We start from the raw sequence: 24,662 nt of genomic DNA, 5'->3' as shown, positions 1-24,662 counted from the left end.
TGTAATTGTTACAGAATATACTAAGGGAGACCAAGCAGAAGCACATGCAAATATGGCAATGTTTTGTGCAATGAACAGATTGTTGGGGTGGATGGATATAGGTGAAAGGAAACACATGCAACTTGTTTTCATCTAAATTTATAGCACAGCTATATACTGCAATGCAATATCAACTACGCAGCACAAAAAACAGCCATGCAAGAAAATGAAATTTGTTTAGGAAAGCAATAACTAACTTTCATGAGGTTAAAACACAATACCCCTTCAGCTATGTTTAATTGTGTTTTGCACTTGGATAACCCCTTTCAACTAAAGGTCTCTATGAGCTTCAAAAAGGCATTATATTAATTTTGATTGTAGGGATACCGTGGCACTACAAGATTAAACAAGTTTCCTAAAGCCATGGGGAGTTAATGGGAGAATCAAACAGAGCCCAGTTTTCCTCATTCCCCCGTTGTCTGCTCTAACCATTAGACATGTTGCCTTTCATATGAAGCAGCCTTGTTAATCGCCCACTGAATTTGTGAACACAGATATATCATCACTAAATAGTTTAGCCTTTACAAACAGTAAAGTACCATCCAAAGCACAGTTGAGTCAGCATCAGCGAGGCAATCACATAGTGTAGACTCCTAGTTTGCCAGCAGAGGCAGATAACATGCAAAAGTACAAAAACAGAGATCAAGATAGTAACCTGGAGAAACAATGGCCAGCCAAAGTAGTGATAACATCTTCTGAGACATAAACCATCCTGTTGCTCCCACTGTTCGCAACACTTGTAGCACAAAGTAACCTGGTGTATAACAAATGAACTATATATGTGTAATGTATATACAGACAACCTGACCCATTGTTTGCAATAAAAGCAGAGCAGAGATTCTTTAGCTTCTGAAGTTATGAGAATTACATACAGTGTAATTTTAGTGCATATCCTCCAGTAGTTTGTAAACTTTTTCAACCATTACACACAAAATGAGTATTACTGCTAATAAGAAAATATGGACATAACTGGCGCTAACACCATTAAAAGGAAAAGACAATATGCTAGCACACAGACGGTTCAACTTCCAGATTTTATCATCTGGGTAATTAAAATACCATCTTTTCAGAATATAAAGAGCCTATGTTTTGTGGCACAATATTCTGTCAGAAAAATGTCCCGAATAATACTCTTCAACCATCCACTGTTTAGTATAACACAAGTGCATGCTTTAGTCAGGCAATCCTTTCAAAGTTTCTTGGTTTTGTCTTCAAGTATGCACTGCAAGTTTCTGGTATCTGAGTTGGCAAGATAAATGTGGGCATAGAAAAAGGAACATTTAAAACCTCAAGAACCAAGTCTTCAAAATCATTATTTAAAAAATATTGACCATAATATCCTCACTAACAAGAGGCAATATTGAGAAGCAGAAGAAGAAGAAAAGTATATGCCTTAGTGAAAGTAAATTACAAGTAATGAGGTAAATGATTGTTCATTTTTATAATTAAATCCAGCTATGGGTTTTATGGTATGACAGTGTCAGTTGGTTTTTCAAAGGCCTGACCCAAAGCCCACTGAAGTCAATAGAAAGATTAATGGCCTTTGCATCCGACACTAAGTGTAGATTTGTTGTTGCTGTTCTATTTCTATAGATACGTTTAGGGGAATTCTAAACTTTAGATTAGCAGAGATATGATGGTCAGTCTCCGAGGGGCACCAAACGTTACAGCCCAGTATTTTATAAAACCAGTTAGGTGACTGAAGAAATGTCTCACACTATTCTTCTTTGCTGCATGAAAATAGATGGACAGCAAATTGCTCTAAAGAATCTTGATGCCTGTGCCTATTCAAGCATTGGTAGACCCATTTCATAGGATAGATAGTATACTAACTACATGACAGTCCTGCAATAACTGGCTACCACAAAATAAAAACAGGGTACAAAATAATAAAATACCCTGTATAGGGTATCTTAATGTCCCTTTTCTCTTTAAATCCTGTTTTCCATCCTTCCAGAAGTATACACTTACTTAAGATATAGCTTAAAAAAAAAAAAACTTTTGCTTTGTATTTTAAAGTATTAAATACACATCACGTGGTAATAAATACTATAACTTCCTTTCATAGCAATTGTGCCATATGTAAACAGACTATTATATTTGCCAAGCTCCTTCCTAACCTAGTGAGTCTAATATTGTAGCAAGTAACACAAGGAGTAGAAGAGAGATACCATGTAACTATTCTTCCAGAACATTTTTACAGTTAATTCAGCCTAATCTACTTTGAAAATGACAGTTAAATTAAACACACAAAGCAGTATGAGTGATTAACATTTGTGAGGTTGTGACGTAAAATAAAAGCAAAATGAAAAAAAGGTGCACGTCAACCTGCATAAGAAAAGGTGTGCCAAATGGTCCTTGCTACCCTTTTAGACCTTGAGGATTGCATGTGGACTGTTGTGTATGTTTCAAGATGTTTCTTCCCCTTACAGTCATCACCTGTTGGTTACGGTAACAATCAATTAATGGTGACAAGTTAACCAATAAAGCTACTAACAAGACAGACATGTTCCAGTTATGTCACAGTATCATTTTCCAAAACCAAGAACTAAGGTAGGTAAGAAAGATTAACAAGACAAAATTCCACAGATATTTTCTCCTATAGAAAATGTTGCAGCAATACACTTGTGTATTAATATTTAGTGTCTAAATTAAAAACACAAAACTACTGTTCAGGTATACAACAACTTCTATAGAGTTTTTTCATATAATCTAGATATCATTGTGACATCCAGGACTCCAACCCAAAGCTAAAAAGACAAAAATACCCCAACCATACTTACACAATGATTCCCCATTTATACCAAGATGGCCATCCTCTTTGAGAAAGTCTTTTACATTCATACTTCCACAGTAATTCGAGTGAGCTGCAATACATGCAGAAAGAGGGTATAGAATTTAACTCTCTGGAGTCCAAAACTTCAGATAGCTAGCTTAACAAGCAAACTGACCTGATTTATTTAGTTATAAAGCCAAGCCACCTACAGGAGACCTTAAAGAGGTATTTGATGTGTAAAGTGACTTGCAAAGGGCACACGTGTGCATTCTTTGCAACTTTATGATGACTAAAGGAGGCCTCCCTACCTTGTGGGTCAAACCTTTTTCCTTCTTGTTTTTTGCCTTACAAATATTAACTAAGTCTAGTCTATTCTTTCTTGGTTTCGCTGCCGTCTTCTTAGAAGTTGATCGGGTACTTTCCCCCTAACTGAAGGCTGCATCCAAAACAGTGCAACTGTTAAACACCTATTTAACTCACATACTGCCCCCCCACACACACACTTAATTAATTATTTGGGGAAGCAGTTTTTAATTGAATGCTTAATTTTGAGTTCTACTTGCTTGGTACCTGGGAAGTCAAACTTACCAGTTCTCCGTTTGTCTGTAGCACCTTCCAGGAAAGCTTGATTAGATAAGATCTGAATTTCTAATGCAAAAATCTCAAATTCAGATCTAGTAGTCTACAATTTTTCGTGGAACACCCTATTGGCAATGAAGAATTAGTTCAAGCTTCACCAGGTATCCACTGAAACATGGATTATGTGAGGATGCAACAGGAGGAGCAGCTATTTTTAATCAGTGAAAACTGCTTTACATCTATTTAGTTCAAATACTCTACTCAAAATACCAACATTGTTGAACACCCCCATCCTTTCAGTTGCAGACCAAGTGCTACCCACTTCCCTGGTTTTAGTGGAGGATCCAGGAGAGACCAGACATTCCCGATATCAGAAAGGCAGAAAAAGCATTACTGAACGAGTGAGAAGATGAGGAATCCCTTTCAGCTGAGCATGAAGGGTACAGTGATTTTCTGTCAACTTTAACATAATCGTTAGAAGATTTAACTCTGAAGGTACAACTACACAGCAACTTGACACCCACGTCTGGCCCATGCCAGCCAGCCAACTTGGGCTTGTGGGACTATTTCATTGCTGTGTAGACTTCTGGGCTTGGGCTGGAGCCTGGTCCCTCCCACCTCACAGAGAGCCCGAGTTGGCTGGCATGGGCCTGATACCAGTGTCTAGTTGCTAGGCTGACATACCCTGAGGGACAGGCAATAAGCACCAAATGACCGAAGTTATCCCAAACAAACAGCAGAACAGCCTGCAGAGAAAGTGTTAATGAGGAGACTTAACCTTGCAGAAATAAAACAAACCGATTTAGGAACATGAAGCTCAAGTCTAGAAGAAGCAAGAAAACTGCATTTCGAAAACACTAAAAAAATTACGGTCTGGCAGTGTCAGAAACAGAAAAACCACAGTTACCATATACCTGTATATGAACACTTCCAAAGAAAAAAAAGGTGCAAAGACAGTAAGTGAGCATAAGAGAACCAAGCCAAATTACTATGGAAGACACCATGGTGCAGCAGGTGAAATGGATGAAAAGCCACACAAGAAAAAAGCACAGGGCTTTTTATTGAGGTAGTGGCTTTGGAGGAGACAAAGGAAGGGAAGACCACTAAAAAGGTACCTTTAAATTCACAACCCAGGTTCAGCAAAACCATTTGAAATAGTTGCACTAACAGTGATGCAAAAGATGTTGCAGTATATTTGATCAATCGTAGAATCTTATTCATGTAGAAAGGGGTGTTTCCTATTAAAAAAGTGTGAATACAAAATTATTTCCCTACACAATTTCATTTTTCATTTATAAACTACTTGCATTTCCATCTGTTGATATCAAGCTAGAAATGGCTAAAAATTTTACTTATCCAGGGATACAAAATTTGTGGACATAGCAACTATGAGTGGTGTTGTCTTGACAAGCCTTACTGCTGAATTTCCCCATTTATCTATGGCGAAGTATACCTAAAGCAGGGGTCGGCAACTTTTCAGCAGCGGTGTGCCGAGTCTTCATGTATACACTCTAATTTAAGGCTTCATGTGCTGGTAACGCATTTGAACGTTTTTTAGAAGGTCTCTCTACAAGTCTATATATAACCAAACTACTGTTATATGTAAAGTAAACAAGGTTTTCAAAATCTTTCAGAAGCTTTATTTAAAATTAAATTAAAATGCAGATCTTATTAGTTTAGTGTGATCCTTTTCCTTGCTGAGTTTTCCAATGTCTGGTGGCACGTATTTAGATACTTTAAGCTGCACACAGGCTTCTGAGCTATAAGTTGATAACCGGCTGGCAGGAGGTCAGCGGCTAGAACCCTAGATCGGCAGCTGAGGTGAGGAACCCGCGTGGAAACCCCAGAGCGGCGGAGGGCTGAGCAGCTCAGCTGGACACCGGTCTGGGGTTTCGGCTGCCGGCTCATTGCCCGCTGGGGTCTCAGCCCGCTGCCAGCCTGGAGTTCCTTCCCCCAGGCCAGCAGCGGGTGCTGAGTGGGGCTGCGGTGGGGGGGGGGGGCTGGCAAGGGGCCAGCAGCGGGAATCCCAGAGCGGCAGCAGGCTCAGCTGCTCAACCCACCGCCGCCGCTCTGGGGTTTCCACCACCGCTCCTTGCCCGCTGGGGTCTCAGCCCGCTGCCAGCCTGGGGTTCCTTCCCCCAGGCCAGCAGCGGGTGCTGAGTGGGGCTGCGGTGGGGGGGGGGCTGGCAAGGGGCCAGCAGCGGGAATCCCAGAGCGGCAGCAGGCTCAGCTGCTCAGCCCGCCGCCGCCGCTCTGGGGTTTCCACCACCGGCTCCTTGCCCGCTGGGGTCTCAGCCCGCTGCCAGCCTGGGGTTCCTTTCCCCAGGCCAGCAGCGGGTGCTGAGTGGGACCCCGGCTGGCAAGGGGCCAGCAGTGGGAACCCCAGAGTGGTGGCGGGCTGAGCGGCTCAGCCCGCCCTGCGTGCCATCAAAAATTGGCTCGCGTGCCACCTTTGGCACGTGTGCTGTAGGTTGCCGACCCCTGACCTAAAGCAACAACAGTGAAAGTTCCCGGAATGCTGGCATGCCTAAACCATGGTCTGGAGTGACTGTTTTCCCAGGGCAAAGCTCAAGATACAAGCCTTTCCTGGTTAAATGGGATTGAAAACTTGGAAGACAGCTAATGACTTTTGCCAACATTTAAATTGTAATTAATTCCTTATCTTCAGAACTCAGGATTTCTCCATGCTGAACCCATGAACAGTTAGCATCTCAAAATCCCAACCTAGAACAAAAAAGGGGCTTAAGTTGAATTCTTGTTGAAAGAGGGGGCAGGGAGGAAGAGAGCGTGTTTTCTCCTCCTCCCCCTTCATACTTCCAAGTGGAAGGAAGCCACTCAAGGCAGTTACTACTAGACTTTTTCCTCTGTATCTTCTCCTCCACTTTGGAACACGCACACACAAAAAATAATTAGCACAATCATCCTTGTACTCCTGCTTTCTTAAAAGCTTTGGTATTTAGTCAAATGCTGGTTTGCTACAATCTTTGTTTCAACTGCTGAAGTATCCTCACAAATGGGGACTCTCAAGATTCTCCTGAGAGAGTTTTGTGTAGAAGAGAGATAGTATTAAAAAAAGAAAGATTTCTAGACTCCAATGTCCCATTTAAATACTGAAAGTTTATTAAACCTATGTAAGATTGGGGTCCTATTGTACAAACATAGGACAAGAGGCAATACTTATCCAACGGAGCTTAAAATCTAAATAATTCCCTTGCAATCTCCTGAGTTTCCCTAAGAGAGAGAGTCAAGAAACTGACTTCTTACTATTCAGGATATGCTACAACGAGGGTCACACCTTGGCCCAGAAGGGATAGCAACTGAAACAACCCACAATTCTGAAAGTGACGGCAACTAAAGAGCATGCCTTCTTCCTAAACTGATCTTCGAGGAGATTACCAACAACCAAAGAATACAGATGAGGCGTTGGGATGGTAAAGGACGTCAAACTTTCTGCTTTCCAAAGGAAGGCACTTAACAAGAGCAATATCCAAAGGGAGTAGATTAGCCTGGAAAAGCAGAACTCCATATAGGCAGTGAACAGCCATACTTAAGAAAAAGTTCCAGAAATTGTACACTGAGAGGAAAAAAACTGCTGAAGCCACAGCCTTTTCATTCTGGGTCCTTCCTCAAAAACAATTAGAGCCTTGTTAGCTCTAAGGACTGAGAAGAGGGCCTAACTCACAGAACACAATAAAATCAGAGAGTCTATAGAAGGAAAGAGAAAACAATAGAAGGGATTTTTAAAAAAAAATAGATCTTTCTATAGAGCAGATATTTACAAACAACAACTTGCTGATTATGTTTGGTTGTTTTTGTTTGTTTAACTCTTTTGATCGCCTATTACTGGTGAGTTATAATGGAAAAGGAAGTTTTAAAGCGGAATTTGAGTAACAAAATGGTAACCTGACCCTCATTGTTATAATGAAGTGTAAAGGAAAAATCATCTACTGCTAAGAACCAATACTATCTACAACACCATGTTATGAGCCTAATCAATTTGAACGTATGAACTATTTTCTGCCAGATTCCGTATCATTTTATTTTGATGTGGCACATTTATATTCTTGTAACTGTGGGAAATTCATACTGTCAGCTTTTGGTGCACAGCAGACATCAACTCCATAAAGTGTAGCTTGATACAAACAAAAATTGGTATGCTAATTGGTATTTAGAATTCAATTAGGCTTGATAAATTCAGCAGGGAAAAAAAAAAATCTTTATACCCTCCAAATACATGTAGCTTTATACATCAAACAACAAGACATTTACAATACCACAAAAAACAAAAGGAAGAAAAATCACTTACTAGATTTATATTTTTGGCTTCTATCCCTAGAGTAAATTCTTGAAGATGGCATGTGAGAAGCAGAGTACGCTGTGAGGACCTCTTTCCGTTCAGAAAGCATACTGCAGTCACTGCAAGTATAGCCATTGATCATGGTAGTCTGTGTTTCAGCTGTTGCTATATCACCATTTCCCTGAATCACTGTTGTGTCCCCACCTGATGTATCAAAAAAGAACCATTAATCCATTCATTGCAACCTATTAACGGGGTGGGTGAGGGGAAGGGAGATGAAGGAGTGCAGTTACCTTTAAGATCGCATTCATCATCATCAAGCCCTAAAAAACAGAGGATTTTCCTGCTGAGTACAATTACATGGAAGTCTCCAGATTGCAAACTAATATAGCTAAATTGTACTCAAAACAAAAATTTCTGTTATTTCTAGAACCCACAAAGGAGAAGCATTTTAAGATTAGAATATTACATTTATTCATTAACTGTTGTGGGGGACTTCAATACATACAGATATTTTTGAGGTGACAATTTACAGTTACATTATCTTTGAAGAGGAAGGTTGTGGTCAGAAGAAAATTGAAGCACCAATATACGTCATTTCTCAGCTCCTGTGTGATTACTGAGAAGGCTAGATAATTGGAAACATATGCTGTTTCTGTTGCTTAGTAACCATTTTTTACTACAACCACAGTTCAATACATAAACTGGAAGACCTAGCTAAACCAGCCATTGTCAAATTTAGCACACAATATTAGACTAAAGTTACAGTACAATTTCTTCCAATTCACTCAGAAACAAGCAGCCTGTAACTGGACAGCATTGTAAAGTCCCACTATTCCCAGCTCTGTTTTCCCTGTTTCTTCTCAGGAAGATGAAGAGTGGAAGGGTAAATAATCCTGGCTGGAAAGCTAGTCTCTTGTTTTTTCTTTTTGGGGAAATTTAAGGTGTCAGTAACTTGAAACCTCAAGAGTAACTGAAGTCTAGTTTATTTACACACAAATTTGTACAGTACGCTGCATTTCCACAGATTAAACTTAAATAAGATGTTGGTATTGTGAAATTGGTTAACAATGTCAATGATTGTATATTTGTGATATAGACTGATAGCCTCTTGTATTTAGCAGATACCCAATTTATTTATTTTTTAAAAAAAGGTCTTTACAAGGATATCTGCATTTCAGCTACACTCACCCGCCAAGAAAGGAGGAAGTAAAGGGCATGTCTTCACTAGCAACAAGAAAGCGCTGCCGCGGCAGTGCTTTAATGTGGCGGTGTAGTCCCAGCACCAGTGGTCGGGGAGCGCTCTCGCAGCACTATAAAAAAACCCACCTGCACGAGGTGAATAGCTAGCAGTGCTGGGAGCACGGCTACCAACATTGGTTCACTGTCTACACTGGCACTTTACAACGCTGAAACTTGCAGTGCTTCGGAGGGTGGCGGGTTTCCACACTCCTGAGCAAGAAAGTTGCAGTGCTGTAAAGTGCCAGTGTATACAAGCCCAAAGATTGAATTTCCTTTGGATCATCAAAGCCGCTCCTAGATATGAGGAACCGCTGCAGCAGATAGGAGCTCCCTTCTCTCATCCCTCCCCAGAGCTACTGCATACAGCTTCTATGGTATATCCCATACATGTAAAAAACCAAACAGACCCAGTAATCTAACCTGGGTCTCTACTGAGGCACAAAGTATCACCTGGAACACCAGCCTAGCAATAGCCAGATCAACCAGGTTCTTGTCCATAGTATGTCATTTTGAGGAAAAAGCTTTCCCTAGAAGGACCCAAAGAGGTATTACACCACTACTAATAGAGCCCCTTTCTTATAGGCAGAGCAGGACCAACATCTTCAACAACAATGCTGCTCTTTTTCTGCCCAGTCTGGCACTCCGTATTCCAGACTAAGTGGGATTTTTGCATGAGCAAGGAGTAGAGAATCAGACCTTTGTTCAGAAAGGATTACCATCTCCAAGTATTCTGAGCAGTCAGAGACTGAAGCCTTATCTCTACTTAAACATTTTGCCAGCATAGATATGTCAGAAGTGTGGTATAATGGCAAGAGTTCTTTTGCTGGTATAAGCTGCATCTCCACTAGAAAGGGTTGCTGGACTAGCAAATCTTTTCTAGTGTAGTCAAGGCCTTAGGAATATGGATTTCTCTCTCTCTGTTCCAGAGTCACTAAATTGCTCCAAACTCATCTTTCATGACTAATAAATGCACTTTCCAGATAATCGGTCTAAACTTTCTGGTTGAAGCAACATAAGTGAATGCTTTTCTATACTCCCTTTCCAGTTACTACCTTTCCACTCATCACTTCAATCTACTCTTGATGTTAAAGTGACAAAGCTGCATCTTAGTTAGATATTAGAAATCATTCTACTGTTCTTGCAATCTGGAAAGCATGTCTCCCTTTTTAGACAGCTCGATGTATACTGATTTACACCAGCCTTTTCTCTTCTCTCTCTAGCTTCAATTTCTCATACAACTGATAACTTTTAAGAAGTGATTAATTGCAGGTTCATGATGCACACATAAGTACTCTGTGGTTTGTTTGATCACAATTTATATAAAACCTCTTTTTAAAATCTGCATTTAGTGTACTGTTGCCAGGAAAACATGTTAGTGTCCCAAATGCAACTGTGTCTAGGCTTGAAACAAAAACCTATTAATTACAAAAGCATAAAAGAAGTGTCTGTGAAAAAATGGTGTAGTGTGAATCACATAATCCAAATATTGAACTAGCCACACAGGTGCGTAGTCTCCGTAATCTTTACTATCCATCCACTGGAAATTTCATTGTATTTTTAAAAAAATCTACAACTTCACTAACCTATGAACACACATAGAATCTCTTCCTGCTTCTCTGTTGTGACTGAACACATTTCACACATGCTTATTTGTTCATGATAAAAGTCACATGTTGTAACTTACTTATCTTTTTAACTAAACTTATCTAAGATTTTTCTTTATGATGCTTTCAGTATGAAACTGCACCTGAGCTTCAGAAATGACAATAGTAGAAGAACATTAAATTCATACAGAGCATCTTTCCTACGTTGAGGCACTACATTTTAGTTGGCATATCAGTCTCACTGTGCAGCAATAATATGTTAAACATATTATTCAAAGGTAATGTGTCCTTTGCCAAAACTGTAGTAAGATATTAAGTGGTGACCTTTAGACAAACATGGCAATAAGTACATTGCTATCAATGTTCTTTAGGCAAGGAAGTTTCTACAAACAAAGAACCTCAAAATAGCTTTCACATCACAGGCTGGCACAAATATTCAAATGTGTAGTAGCACTGTATTACTGACCCCAAAAATGGTCAACTTCTGTTTGCTCCTGAATCAAAGATTCATCCAATACAGTAGATACTACAGATGTATCACTGGCATGGCTGTTGAAACTACTTTGGCTAAAAATAGAAGAGCTGGATACATTTTTTCTTGGAGTATTTTTCACAGTGACAGACTGCTTGCTCATACTTTTGCGCTGCTTTGCTGTTCTAAAGAAAAAAAGGCAAAACATGAAGAGAAGCCATAACATTAAACACAAAAGAACATACTTAAAAGGTAGTTATCAATGGTTTGTGTCAAACTGGGAGGGTGTATCAGTGGGATCCAGCAAGGGTCAGTCCTGGGACTGGTGCTACTCAATATTTTCATTAATGACTTGGATAATGGAATGGAAAGTATGCTTATAAAATTTCAGATGACACTGAGTTGGGAGGGGTTGCAAGCACTTTGAAGGACAGAATTAGAATTCAAAATGACCTTGACAACTTGGAGAATTGGTCTGATAACCAAAGCTACATACAAGATGAACACATGGTTTGTCTCCCCTTGCTCTCAGCATATATCCCACTGCAAACATTTCAGGCATTTTACTCTAGACTACATATTGAATTGTATACTTAAATTTTTGTATAGCGGAGTTTGGCATGTCTAGGGGGTTAGACTACATGACCCTTGCACTCCCTTCTAGCCCTATGATTCATATACCCAAATGTTATATGTTAGAATATCAGATGAGTAACTATCAGTGTTCAGAGTAGCAGCCGTGTTAGTCTGTATCCGCAAAAAGAACAGGAGTACTTGTGGCACCTTAGAGACTAACAAATTTATTTGAGCATAAGCTTTTGTGGGCTACAGCCCCACTTCATCGGATGCATGTAGTGGAAAATACAGTAGGAAGATATATCTATCACACATATACATACATACATACATACACACACACAATTTTTTATATATACATATACACACACACACCATGAAACAATGGATGTTACCATACACACTATAAGGAGAGTGATCAGTTAAGGTGAGATTATCAGCAGGAGAGAAAAAGAACTGTAGTGCTAATGAAAATGGCCCATTTCCAGCAATTGACAAAGAGATGTAAGAAACTGGGGGAGGGTGGGGGGGGGGAAATAAGCATGGGGAAATAGTTTTACTTTGTGTAATGGCCCATCCACAGTGTACAGTTTCATTTAAGGGCTCTAGTGAGTTCTTATGAAGAACAGCCAGCTCTGTATGTTTTGTCATCTGAATTTTCATGATTTAGGCCGCAAACCTGGAAAGACTGATTTCCCTGTTACTTGCAGTGTGTAAAGTTGTCTCATTGACTTCAGTGGGACTAACCTTACACAGGTGAGTGAGTAGTCCCATTGACATCAAGGGGACTACTTGCAATGCAGACAGTTGAACAAGTGAAAAAGTTTTAGAGTTAGGATCATAAATTTGCTTCTATTACAGTCAATCTCTCATTTAGGAGATATTTAATTTCACAGTCAAAATTGTGACCTAAAATGTTTAAACAGAACAAAAAATGTTTGTTTCACTGGCAACAAAAAAGTGAAAAGGCAAGTATTCTGAAGACTATATTTTAAAAAATAAATAAAATAAGACCACTGGCATGACTGAGTTGGTGCAAAGCTGGCCACAGAGTTCACATCTCAGCAAAATGCAACAAAGCTGAAATTTAGTCCTCATTCTACTGTTGAAAATTATGTTTAATACCAAGGAGGAGAGGAAACCATCTTTTTCCTTTCACCTGTTTTTTCTGTCCAAGATTAAGACAAAATTCCCTTTGCACAAGACTGAGAAACATGCAATTTAAGTTCTTTAGTTATAGTTTATTTCAATTTTTACTACAGTAAGAAATCGAAGAGAGTTTCTTTCGCATTGCCACATTCCAACATTAAGTCTGAGTTCTGGATCAGCCACAAATTATTTGTGTGAAACATGATTAAATGGGCAAACCTAGAATCTGCCAATAGGTAACTTGCATTATGATTCTAGGTTTGCCCATATATATATATATATTATATATATATATATAAAAATAAAGTCTGCTTACCTGGATGATTGATCTGACAAAGACATGTTTCCAATATAGGAATTGCTATGAATGTTGTCATTTTGGGCATCATCTGTTGCATTATATCCTGCAGTGACCAAGCGTAAACTGCGTCTTGACATTCTTGGAGAATCAAACACTGGATCCAATTTGTGTTCAGTCTCAAAATCCAGAGCAGTTGAAGAATAACTTGAACTAAAATAAAAATAAAGCTTTACACTAACAGTTTTTAAGATATATTTCAATGTATCAGAATTCCCGCCCCTAAAGAAAGTCTATGTTTTGTATAGATTCAACTTATCCCCATTATGGTCCTGATTCTGCCCAGAGAACTACACATGCAGTTCCCAGCATCCACACAGAACCCTACTGATTTCAGCAAAGGTCAGTGTGGGTGTAGGGGTCTACGTAAGCAGTTCTCACTGCAGGATCAGGGCCTAGAAAACACTGTTAAACATCCAACAAAAGTTACTAGCAAAATAATTGCATACTTCTGCACGTACGATTGAGATAAGCAGATTCACATATATCAACAAGCAAATAAAAACAGCACTTCACAGGGAACCCCTCTAATGGTATCAAAATACTCTCACAGCCTAAGAATAATTAAGTTCAGAATTTTCTAAATCATTACTGGGGAAGTATTCTCTGAACTAAAGCTGAAGCAAGTACTCTATTCCAAGTGGGTTGATTTGTGTCATGCTTAGGTTCAACCCAAGAGGTGATTTTTCTCCCTTGACTGTTAAAATTCATCATGAAATTTGAGTTAAGACACAGTGGAAAAATATTTACACATTCCAATTATAAGCCAAGGTTGCAAACATTTTGGCCCAACTCAAATAATTGCTGATATCTAAACAGTCGTATGCTTGGCAAATTTATAATTCTAAACTATTTGTAAGAAATGAGGACTTAGGCTGAACATTTGTATAGGCACATATATCCAGAGTTGCACCAGTTTCACCAAATTGTTTTTAAACCAATTTGGTTAACAGGTGCAAAAGGCTGAGACAGTTCTTAGTTGGTTTAGTTTAAGTAATTAAAAACAGGTTTAAGCTAAACTGAAATAAGAGTGTCCTTTTGCACCTGTTTAACTAACTGGCTTATTTCAAATGGTGTAAGTTTTACATGCAGAGAGGCTCTGAATTGTTTCCTCAAAACTATACTCTTAGCATTGAAGCAGACTGAAATAATTCACAAACAGAATTCTATATCTGATGATTCTCTTACACAAATGGACACACAGAGATAACTATAACTGGAGAAGCATGCTCTAGGCAGTTTTGAGTCTCGAGACTAGCTGGGGAAAAAAGTGAGTAACAGTATACCCTACTCTAAAACAGGAGACAGATTTGGTGCAAAGCACATAAGATTTGTATTTATACAAGAAGGAAATTTTCATTATTCAGACTCAAACAGAATAGATAGCTATAAAATGTCTTGGAGTAAGAAATCAGGTTCTAATGCCACTAGATGTTGGAGAAACTATGATTGTATGCATGCAATACAGATGTCCGGCAGTTAAAATTTTCTGGGTATTTCTTTATTGCAAGATCAAACTGTTACAGGGGAACGTTCCACTGAAATCTAATCTCTACTGGGCCACTGGCCAGATACAAAGCTGATTCCAGAAAAAGAGAACAGTGGCAAATTACCTCAGACCTGGTGTATACTTAAAACTTCGGTCCACCAAGGTACATCAGTCAGGGGTGTGAAAAATTCACACCCCTGGGAGATATGGTTAAGCCAACCTAAGCCATGGTGTAGACACCAGCACATCAATGGCCTCTCCCCTTCTGTTGCTGTGTCTACACTACAGTGCATAGTCTATTTCTGAGCAGTTCAATGAGATACATCAGAAATGGTCAGTTTCTCTGCAACTGTTCAGAACACTGCAGGTAGCAACAAGCATGAGGCTACTTACACCTATTGTTCTACCTATATACTCTTGAAACCAAATGGTTTGCTCAGTTTATTTACAGTGTCTTATCCAGATGCCACTGCACATAATACAATAAATAAATACAAATTTAAATTGACAACTCAAAAAAAAAGTTAAACACAAGTTACAAGATAAACTCTTTCCTAATGTCAGTAAACACCTTTAAAAATCACCCTAAAATATACAAAAATAAGAAAAATAAATGTACTCCTATTTCATTTACATCAGAAGTAGCCCCTCTTTCATATACATTTTTCTTATTTTTATGGCTGACCAGGCAAATGCCTTTCAAGAGACAATACAACCTTCATCTACTGCAGTCACTTTTCTGTACAAACAAATCAAGAGCAGAATCTGTAATGATTCTGGACATCTGAATCCAGGTGTAAAACAGAAGCCTGAGCTCATCTCAAGAAAACACATCATGCAGTTTATTTGCACACGCTCGTATTGCAGCAGATACTTAGATCAGACACCTAACATCAAAATTTCCCCTCTGAATTTCATTATAGCAGGGCAGAAGATGCTTGTGAGAGATAAGATTTGGGCCCCAGTGTTTAGTTTACATTCTTCCTTGTCAAAATTTGAGATACTTAAAGGACTTTCAAGAGTAGTTAAAGTTAGTTGAACATAAGCTACACAAAGACATCTAAAGAGGGAAGAAAAGTTACCTAAGAAACAAACTATTTCCTGTTACTCATTCCTTCATCGTGGAAGATTAGAAAGATCTCAATGGTTTATTATTAATTTGAGGACTTCCCTGAACAAATGTTTCTTGTGATTTGATTTGCTATTTGCACTTGCCACTATGCATCTGTTTTTACTCATCTTTAGCCAGTGATAATACAGATACCTAATTCACATGAAGAACACAAAAGTACACAGAACAAATGACAGCTGTAACTAGCTTTAGTTTGTTTTCATTAGCAAACACTTGTACTTATTTCAGATCTTAATATCATGGGATTGTTTTGTACTGATTCAATTTTAAGGTCTGAATTCACACTAAGTAAATAATCTCAAACTTCATGGAGTCATTAAAAAAAACCCACCACTTGCACTTTGGCTCTACTCTAGTATTAAGAGAGCTACTACACTTCTTAAACAAACCAAAGTCATCTTGGACTTCAGTGACAAATGAACAATACCTCGAAGTCTAGTCTCCAGATACAACTTCCGTATTTTGGAGGAGGGTTTGTTTTTCTTGTTAGGGAGACCACTGAAAGCTTTCCTTACATATGATAGAACAACTTATAGTGTTCTAGTTATTTTTCCATAGAATGTATATCATTGCTTGAAAAATTTGCTAGGTATCTACTGCCTAAAGAAATAAATCTACTAGCAAGAAGCTATGAATGCTAGATTATACTTGGGTGTGATGGAATTCAAAGAAGACATTGCAGCCCCTATATATGCTTTCTCAGCTGCTCATAGATTTCCCCACTATTACATAGGTAGTCTTACTTTTTCTTCTAGCTGTTACCTTTGCACTTCCCCCACTCCTCCCATCCTTTATGATAGCTTTTTAATCTATTTTAAAAGATTCCAGGAATGCCAGTGTCATTCTGAAGGCTACTATGTCTGTACTGTCAGTGTGAAGAGATGGAGCAGCAGCAAGCAGGGTCAAAAGCTTTTTCTGTTCAGGATATCACCAGGCTGAATCATTACTGGGTTTTGAGGTCTGTTACCATTCCATTTTTAAGTTCTCAGACATTTTCAGCCTCCCTCACCTCCATTATGAATTACACCCTGTGACAACATGGGCTTTCATCTATTAGTGGTGGCATAAAATTACTAATCTCAATGGAGTTAACTACCACGTTACACTGATTTAAGCAGAATCAGAAATTGGTCTACTGAGTTTACCATAAATTTAGCTGTATGTACAGAGCAGTGCACGTGAGCCATTTTTCAAGTGTTCTTTGGGATAGTTTCTTATTTTATAGAAGTCGCAATAAACTAGATAAAGCAGCTCCAGTCCACTAACAATAAGTTGGAGAACAACTCCAGTGGATACAAGTGAGCTAAGGACTAACCATATACTTCTGAGTTTCCAAGCAAGTAGATTACCAGCACATCACTGCTCATCTTCTTCTGGTTAGGACATGCATCAGCATGGATAAACACCTGTAGTGACAAGTTTGCCCTGGAACAGTTACTCCCTTGCCCTATTCCAGACAACATAAGCAGACTATTCTCAATCAATGTACTGCTTCTAATTATTCATATTTTTAGGTTCGTGCTAATTTGCTGAAGTATGGATTGAATGTATTTGGATTAATCTTTTAGCTCAGTGAGTACAAGATTCCTGTCTACAGGTCAGACATGCATGCATTTTATTTATTCTCAAGCCCAGGGAAAATCTACTTTAAACCAAAACCTTTCACTACCATTTTCCATATGGAGGATGAAATGCACCTGAACTGTCAGAACCACAAGTCCTTTGAGAAACAAATGGGGCTAAATTTAGAGGTCAGTCTAACTAAAGTCTGTAAATTGCACATTAACAAGGGGGTGAGAATCTGAGGTTCAATTTACACGCTGGGAAGGCTGAAAGGTGTAAGACACGTCACTCTAAATGTTCCTTTGATTGTGGCTCAAGATATAGACTACTAATTAGTACTTCACCATTTTCTCAGTACAGGTGCAAACATTTAGGATTACGTAGTAATTCCTGTTAGTATTAATGGAGGCTCCCATTAATAAATCATAACTGAGGCTATGACAGATTTGTAGTATCTGGATTTTCCCTACTTTTTACTGAACATTACTGTCTGTTTTCAACTTGCACAGAATATACAAATCAACTCCTCTGCCTCAGTTTTCCCCAGGAGTGAAATGAGTCTGCTACAAAAGCTACCTTTCTGAGGTAGTTTAGTCTTTGTAAAGCACCTTGAGACCATTAAACGAGGGAAGGGGGAGGGAGAGGTGAGAGGGAAGAGGAGGGAGAGGCATAAAAAAAAAATCTAAGCAACATGAATACAATACCCTGTAAAATAAACTAAAGCTAAAAATTAACACTCATAAGGAAGCAGTTTTGCGCACCGTCCCTTCTGTAGGGTTTTCCAAGTATCACTTAACCCAAGGATGGCAGACTTGTGCGAAGAAATCTTTATATACTATAAAAAGACCTCAGCATGCAAAGACTGAGATGGTGAAGTCCTGCTCAATCAACGTACCTTGAAGTGGCTAATAGGCTTTGAAGTTTATACTCAGGACCTTGAATGCAGAACGCAGTATGCCAACTTCCCCTCCTATTTTAATGTTTCAAGTGTTGCCAAAGCTTCAGATGGTATTTTATTATAAATTACAATAGAGCATTTGCAGATACTTTCCTGTGATAGAATCTTATTTCAGAGCCTGTATTACGAAAGTTGCTATATCTTAAACCAAAGCTGCCTGATGCCTCCAAGAATAGATTAATTGCCAAACTTCAGCTTATCAGCCTTTATCCCTCCCTCAGCCAGTTTACCTACAATATGTAACGTGACTGAAAGCAGCCAAGTGGGATGCTGTGCAGCCACAACAAGTTTCACTTGCCCCCCTATCCCCTCCAAAGATTTTCACCTATATAGAAAAAGCAAAATGCCCAATTTATTTATCTTTAGCATCTCATTACCCGCTCATATTCAAAGTTGCCCTACCACTCCTTTCATCAGGGCCTGATCAATCTTGTGATCCTTCCTCAAGCAAGACTCCCCATCTATTTCACTGGGAGTCTTGCTGGAGTAAGGACCATAAATCAGGACCTGTCGTGGGAGAGGGAGAGGTCATCAAACACCTCCAAAAGGTAAAAAAGGTCATGACTAAAAGCTTATCAAGCCACTGAGTTTTTCTTTAGGAGAAAAAAAATTCAATTACTGCCTCTCTGCCAAGACACTTGGGCCTGTACAACATAAACTTAAAACCAGTCTCAGTTTCCTGGAATAACACCAAGAGCTACTTACTCCCCCTCATCCCAGTTACAATTCTATTTTCAAAAGAAGCTGGCTATATGGAGAGGATACAAAGGTATAAAAAGACTTTTGGTTTAAGGTGATTATTAAGAATACAGTATCTCAAATCAGGAGGAAAGTGAAATGAGATTCTAATTTCATGCATGTATTTTTCAATATAACTAGAAAATGTATACGATGAAAGAATTGTTTTTAAGTAAATTCTTTCAATAATAAGTCTGCTGACTCTTCATTCATTATGTGAATTTCCCAGTGCCCCCCTCAAGTTTTAAAATCCCCATCTCACCCCCAAAAGTGATAATCCTGCTGTTTATAATGCAAGTGTAAAGATATCCTCCACTAACTTTCATTATGTAAAAATATTTCTTGATAGGAAAAAAAGATATGCCACTTTACTACAGGTTTAAGACTGATATCTCCTTCCATCCCCTTTACATATCCTTCAGATACTTTCCTGAACTTAGAAAGCAGATCTGCTTAAACTCAATCTTGAATATTTATCTCAAAGGTGGGTTTTTGATTAGGAAGATTCAAGTTTCTCCTTTCAGTTGGATGATATGCAGCAGAAACTTTACTACCAAAGTAACTTTGGTAATGTGAAGTGATTTAGCTAATGAAAAATGGACTATATAGTGGTCAGATTAATATCCCTACCAACAACTAGCTCACCAAATTCAGAGTTATAGCTACAGTAATAGTTTTGCCAAGATTTAATGGAACAGTTTACTTTGGATGGAATTTCACACTCAGTCATCTACTGGAGTCAGCAACAATTGCACATTATAACTAACAGGAGAATTTGGCCTTAAGTATTTGTTTTGTGAGTGACATGCTTATCCTAATAAGGTTTACAAATAAGTTATTCTGATTAACTATAATGAAGCCATACAAACAGAGATCCATGTATGAATTTTTTAAAGACTTTATAAACAAGACAACAACAATGGTATCTAGGTGCAGGGTTAGGCCAATGTATTCATAGAAATAATGAGTCATTATCTTAGTCACCGTCCTGTTGGTCCAGAACCTACAATTTTCCAAATTAATGTGTACAATTTATCTCCAGAGAGGAAACAAGATTAGACATTGGTATCTATAACATACCCTTTAAAATAAATAAATAAATCTATGATTATTTAAAAAGTAATTACTTACCATGACAGCCAAGGCTTCTAGGATTAACAGCATTTTGGAGTGTTTATAATTTATCCAGAAGAAATAAAAATTCTCACCTGAGTGCATATGTATAGCCAGTGTTCTCTGGCACACATTGGGGTGGGGTGTACATGTGTAGACGTGAAAAATCCATGGTGATTGTTTCAAATCATACTGCAAAAAGGTGAAAATAAAGTGATGCAATGGTTTAAAAGTATTTAAATTCAAGGTAAGAGAGCCCTTGCTTTGTTCAGCCTGTGTTATGGAATGTTGCAAATACTGCAGTAGAAAAATTTTTCTGACATCAAAGAACTGCATTCCAACATACAAAGTTGACTTTTTCTTTTTTTTTTAAACTTTACTGCTGTTGCTAGATATCCTTATCAAAGCTGCATGAACCTAATCGGTTTCCTCTTGAGGACAGTCTTCCTTCTGAGTAAACCTAGATAGTCTATTTTTTGGTATTTACTGAGTTCTGTGGAATGCCATCATAAAATATGTCAAGCTACTATCACTCTAATTATACCACACCACTTTCCAATATGCTACACTATTAAAAAAAAACAGAGATTTTACAATACCTGAAGTAATACCTTTAAAATATCCTCAGTAGCTCAACGACCAGCCCTCCAATTACACACTATTTCCTAAGTGCTTTTATTAGATGCTTTGCCGCCTAATCCTATTGCAAGTTAAATATTTTATATACAGGAAAATTGTTTTCTTAAAGTCTTTTGAATATCATTCACTAAAGAGTGGAGAGTATTTCTGAGTTCACTTTCTTAAAAAAAAAATGAATAAAATGAGAGGCAGTTCAGTATTTTGTAATTGGTGCTAATCTCCTGAGTAAAAACACTCATGTACACACCCAGGCAGACGAGCCAACAGCAATCTGAGTCACACAGCTAGTGTTAGGCACATTTTCCTGAGCTTCTTTCAGTTCAGGTTTTTGAAGGGACTACTTTTAAAGATCTGATTCAAATCTAAAATCTGTATGTGTCTTGAAGTAAGAGAAGGGAAATAATGTTTTGATTCATGCTAAATACCAAAACACTGAGTAAATAAGGCATCCAGGAAGATTTGATGTTATAACGCGAAGAGATCTGTAGAGCAGAACAAATAACTATGGGTGGGGGGGAAGAAAGATGATGCAAGCCATGCTTTATAAGGATAAAACCTGATGCAAAAAAAAAAAGGGAGAAAGACTCCCTAGCAAGACCAAATAGATTCTATTTTTGGATTATGTTGGGCAACTGTTACAGCAATGGTGCTATTCATGTCAATATAGTTAAGTCTGCCAAAATGTCCATTACAATGCCCTATTTTTGAGAATTGCCAAACTTGCCATAATTTATCTGTGGACCAAAAAAATGAATACAAGTTATAACATTATTCTCTTGCTTATGACAATAATTTTAAGATAAACTTTTGCTCTCCTTCAAGCACTACACTTCAGTAAATTGACTAGATACATTATTTCAGGCTCATGAATACATTAGAGAATAACCAGAATAAAAGAACAGAATCAAGCACTGAGCACATTTTAACTCTTAGACACAAAATTTAGACAGGTCTTTTGCAGGTGCAATTTGTGCCTGCAAATAAAATAGGGACACGTTAGTAGTTGGATAACTACCTATTTGTTCCAACAAACAATTGTAGGTGCAAAGATACAGGCACTGTTTTTGCAAGAATTAAAGAGGAGACTAAGCTTTTGAAGTATAGTCCTGGACGTTGCAATGGTGGTGGTAACAGATACCAGAAGCCATCACAATTATGTATAAGAAGCAAAGAATCCTGTGGCACCTTATAGACTAACAGACGTTTTGCAGCATGAGCTTTCGTGGGTGAATGCCCACTTCGTCGGATGCAAGACGAAGTGGGCATTCACCCACGAAAGCTCATGCTCCAAAACGTCTGTTAGTCTATAAGGTGCCACAGGATTCTTTGCTGCTTTTACGGAACCAGACTAACACGGCTACCTCTCTGATACTTGACACAATTATGTATACACTGCAGCTCCACCACTGCAGCTGAACCAGCAGTAGCAATGGCAGGAATTTTTCTGCTAGAATTCCTTGACTTAGATATGGTCTCTAGTTCCTAGAGCAAACATCTCCCTATAGATTGTCCTGGCAGTCCACATCAGCTGCCACACTTCTATGGCAGTCTGTATTGGCCTTTGGAGGCAAAGATAGAGCATTTTCAGAGAAGAAGTCTCCTCAAAACTTGTTAGATCTCCTGTTCCAGAGCACATCTGTTTTCTCAAGCTTTTTACCTGACTGGGTTTGTTTTTGTTTGTTTTTTTAAAAAGGAACATTTTTTTGACTGAGCACTACTGGCTTTTTAATGAGATGGCCCATATGTTTTTGGCTAGGATAGCCAACATATGGAATGTAATTGTTTTCAGTAAATGTTTTCAGTAAAAGGTGGCCAGAGGCTATGCAATGGGTGGCTTTAAAAAACAGAATTACAAAACAAAAAACAACCACCAGATTTTTTTATGTTATTTAAATTATACGAGTATCAGAGGGGTAGCTGTGTTAGTCTGGATCTGTAAAAGCAGCAAAGAATCCTGTGGCACCTTATAGACTAACAGACGTTTTGGAGCATGAGCTTTCGTGGGTGAATACCCACTTCGTCTTGCATCCGACGAAGTGGGTATTCACCCACGAAAGCTCATGCTCCAAAACGTCTGTTAGTCTATAAGGTGCCACAGGATTCTTTGCTGCTTAAATTATATGTTTTTTTTTAAAAATAAACCTCTTTAAAACAGAATCTGAATGTAATACAAAACATATTAAGGCCTAAATTTATTATCTCTTAAAATGTTTAAATAAAAAAATAAATATACTGAATCCATGAGCATCGATCAATAAATCTGAGTTAAAGTGTTGTGCTACTGGATGCAAGAGACTTGCAAACTCATCTGAGGCATTAGGACCCAGTCTCTGACTCCAGGAGACACCATCACATATCTCATCAGAATCATTCATGAGCCCACCTAGATGGCCTCCTACTCCTGTTTTATTGTTTCCTCACTACCTGAGCTCTGACTGGCTCAGTTCTCAAGCTATGAATATTTATGACTCCACCCAGCAAGAAAAAAAAATCATTCTCCAGCTCCTGGAGAAACACTGATCTGCCCTCTAACTACCTGCCCTTGCTTCTGGGTGGTTTATGGGCACTTCAAGTAAATGTCTTGCTCTGTGTACGCAGACAGAGATACAAACAAACTGCTCCATTAGTTTCTCAACTGCTTCTCTCTACCCTAAATGAAAAAAAAAATACTGCAGGTGCAAAAGGCATGTGGATTATATGAGCAGAAGTTTTGGACTGTTAGTTCTCTTGTTTTTCTTTTGTTATGTAACAAGGAAGAAGGAGCTGAGTGTGCAGCCAGAAAGGAACAACACTGATGTCAAAGAAAGGCAGTGTAAGAAGAAGCAACAATATTCTTCCTAGTACAAACTCTAGTGCTGATTTCTACACCTGGGAACTGGAGGGGAAAAAACCTGCCATGGCTGCAGGTCATAAAAAAGACTCATTTGGGAATTTATTTTCAAGAAACTCCTGTACCTCTGGGTTAAAAAACAAACAAACAAAAAAAACCCGAACATGTGCTAATTGCAAACAGTGCAACCAAGATGCAAGGCCTGACTGTCAGAATGAAACATCATGAAAAATGGTCTGAATCATCCAGTTAGTAAGCTTATTTTTGCACTATTCTTATGAATTGCTTACCATTTTTACTATGCTAGCGTATGATAAAGCAGTCAACATTGGAGAAAAGCAGAAGATACGCTGAGTATACTAAAACCTATTTCCATAGCCTTGGTCAAGCTGCAGAAAAGATTATTACTGTGTTGCTGATGTTTACATTTGAAAAAAATTTCAAGAGACATTGAAGAGAGAAATACCCAACAACAAAGTTAAATTGCAGGGAGTAAAGAAGATGGATCCACCTCATTTTCTTGCCAATATTCTAACACTGAAGTACAAGGGTAGATGCCTAACAGCAGCAGCATCTTCTTTAGCAATGACATGGACATTTAATAATCACCCATCAATCATGCCAACCATAATAAATTTCAGGGCTGGAGATAAGTCACACCACTGAACTGATGGAAGTCACTAGCTAAGTACCTGGAATCAAAGTGCAGCTTTTGACAGCAGCAGCCTCTTCTGCAGGCACAGAAAGAATATTTTCTTCATTTCATTCGAAGTTGAGAAATCAACTGAGAGTTGAAAAAACAGGAAAACTTGTCTCCTTTTTCTAGTCCATGAATAAAAAAAAAAAAAATGATGAGATGGGTTGAGATCTAGTTTTAAAAGTTTGCAGGACAGCCTAAGCAACTTAGGAGACTGTTGCCTAAGTCTCTGGAAAATGAGATGAGTACGAACTTAAGCTCCAATCACTTTCACTTAGGCACATTTGAAATTTTTCCCAGGCTGATAAAATAACCAGTTTAATTCACTGACTTGTTAATCCCTCTGTTCCTTTATTAAAATCACTTAGATGTAAATGTGAAACATGTTTTGAAAACAGAAATGTATGTATC

The 24,662-nt window shown here is 38.4% G+C and overlaps 1 protein-coding gene across 11 annotated transcripts in view; it reads right to left on the bottom strand.

The window, feature by feature from the left end:
- Positions 1–24,662, bottom strand: part of SUN1 (Sad1 and UNC84 domain containing 1) — a 58,981-nt gene that overhangs the window by 24,119 nt on the left and 10,200 nt on the right. For 2 of the 11 annotated variants that reach the window (XM_044979198.1, XM_044979197.1), the window contains exons 2-10: positions 20,181–20,277; positions 13,051–13,245; positions 11,004–11,194; positions 7,985–8,014; positions 7,701–7,895; positions 4,510–4,632; positions 2,823–2,906; positions 2,368–2,478; positions 695–793 (exon numbers count right to left, since the gene is read on the bottom strand). In XM_044979198.1, coding sequence (XP_044835133.1) covers positions 695–793; positions 2,368–2,478; positions 2,823–2,906; positions 4,510–4,632; positions 7,701–7,895; positions 7,985–8,014; positions 11,004–11,194; positions 13,051–13,245; positions 20,181–20,257 — 1,105 coding nt within the window. In that variant the 5' untranslated portion in view covers positions 20,258–20,277. Of the gene's footprint in view, positions 1–694; positions 794–2,367; positions 2,479–2,822; positions 2,907–4,509; positions 4,633–7,700; positions 7,896–7,984; positions 8,015–11,003; positions 11,195–13,050; positions 13,246–20,180; positions 20,278–24,246; positions 24,377–24,662 lie in introns of all 11 variants that reach the window. The other 9 variants (XM_044979196.1, XM_044979199.1, XM_044979200.1 and 6 more) reach the window with 9 other exon arrangements.

This window comes from Mauremys mutica, chromosome 11, assembly GCF_020497125.1.
Source record: "Mauremys mutica isolate MM-2020 ecotype Southern chromosome 11, ASM2049712v1, whole genome shotgun sequence".
In the NCBI taxonomy this organism is placed as follows: Eukaryota; Metazoa; Chordata; order Testudines; family Geoemydidae; genus Mauremys; species Mauremys mutica.
Note: the sequence above shows the minus strand (reverse complement) of the source record. Positions and strands in the feature narration are given on the sequence as shown.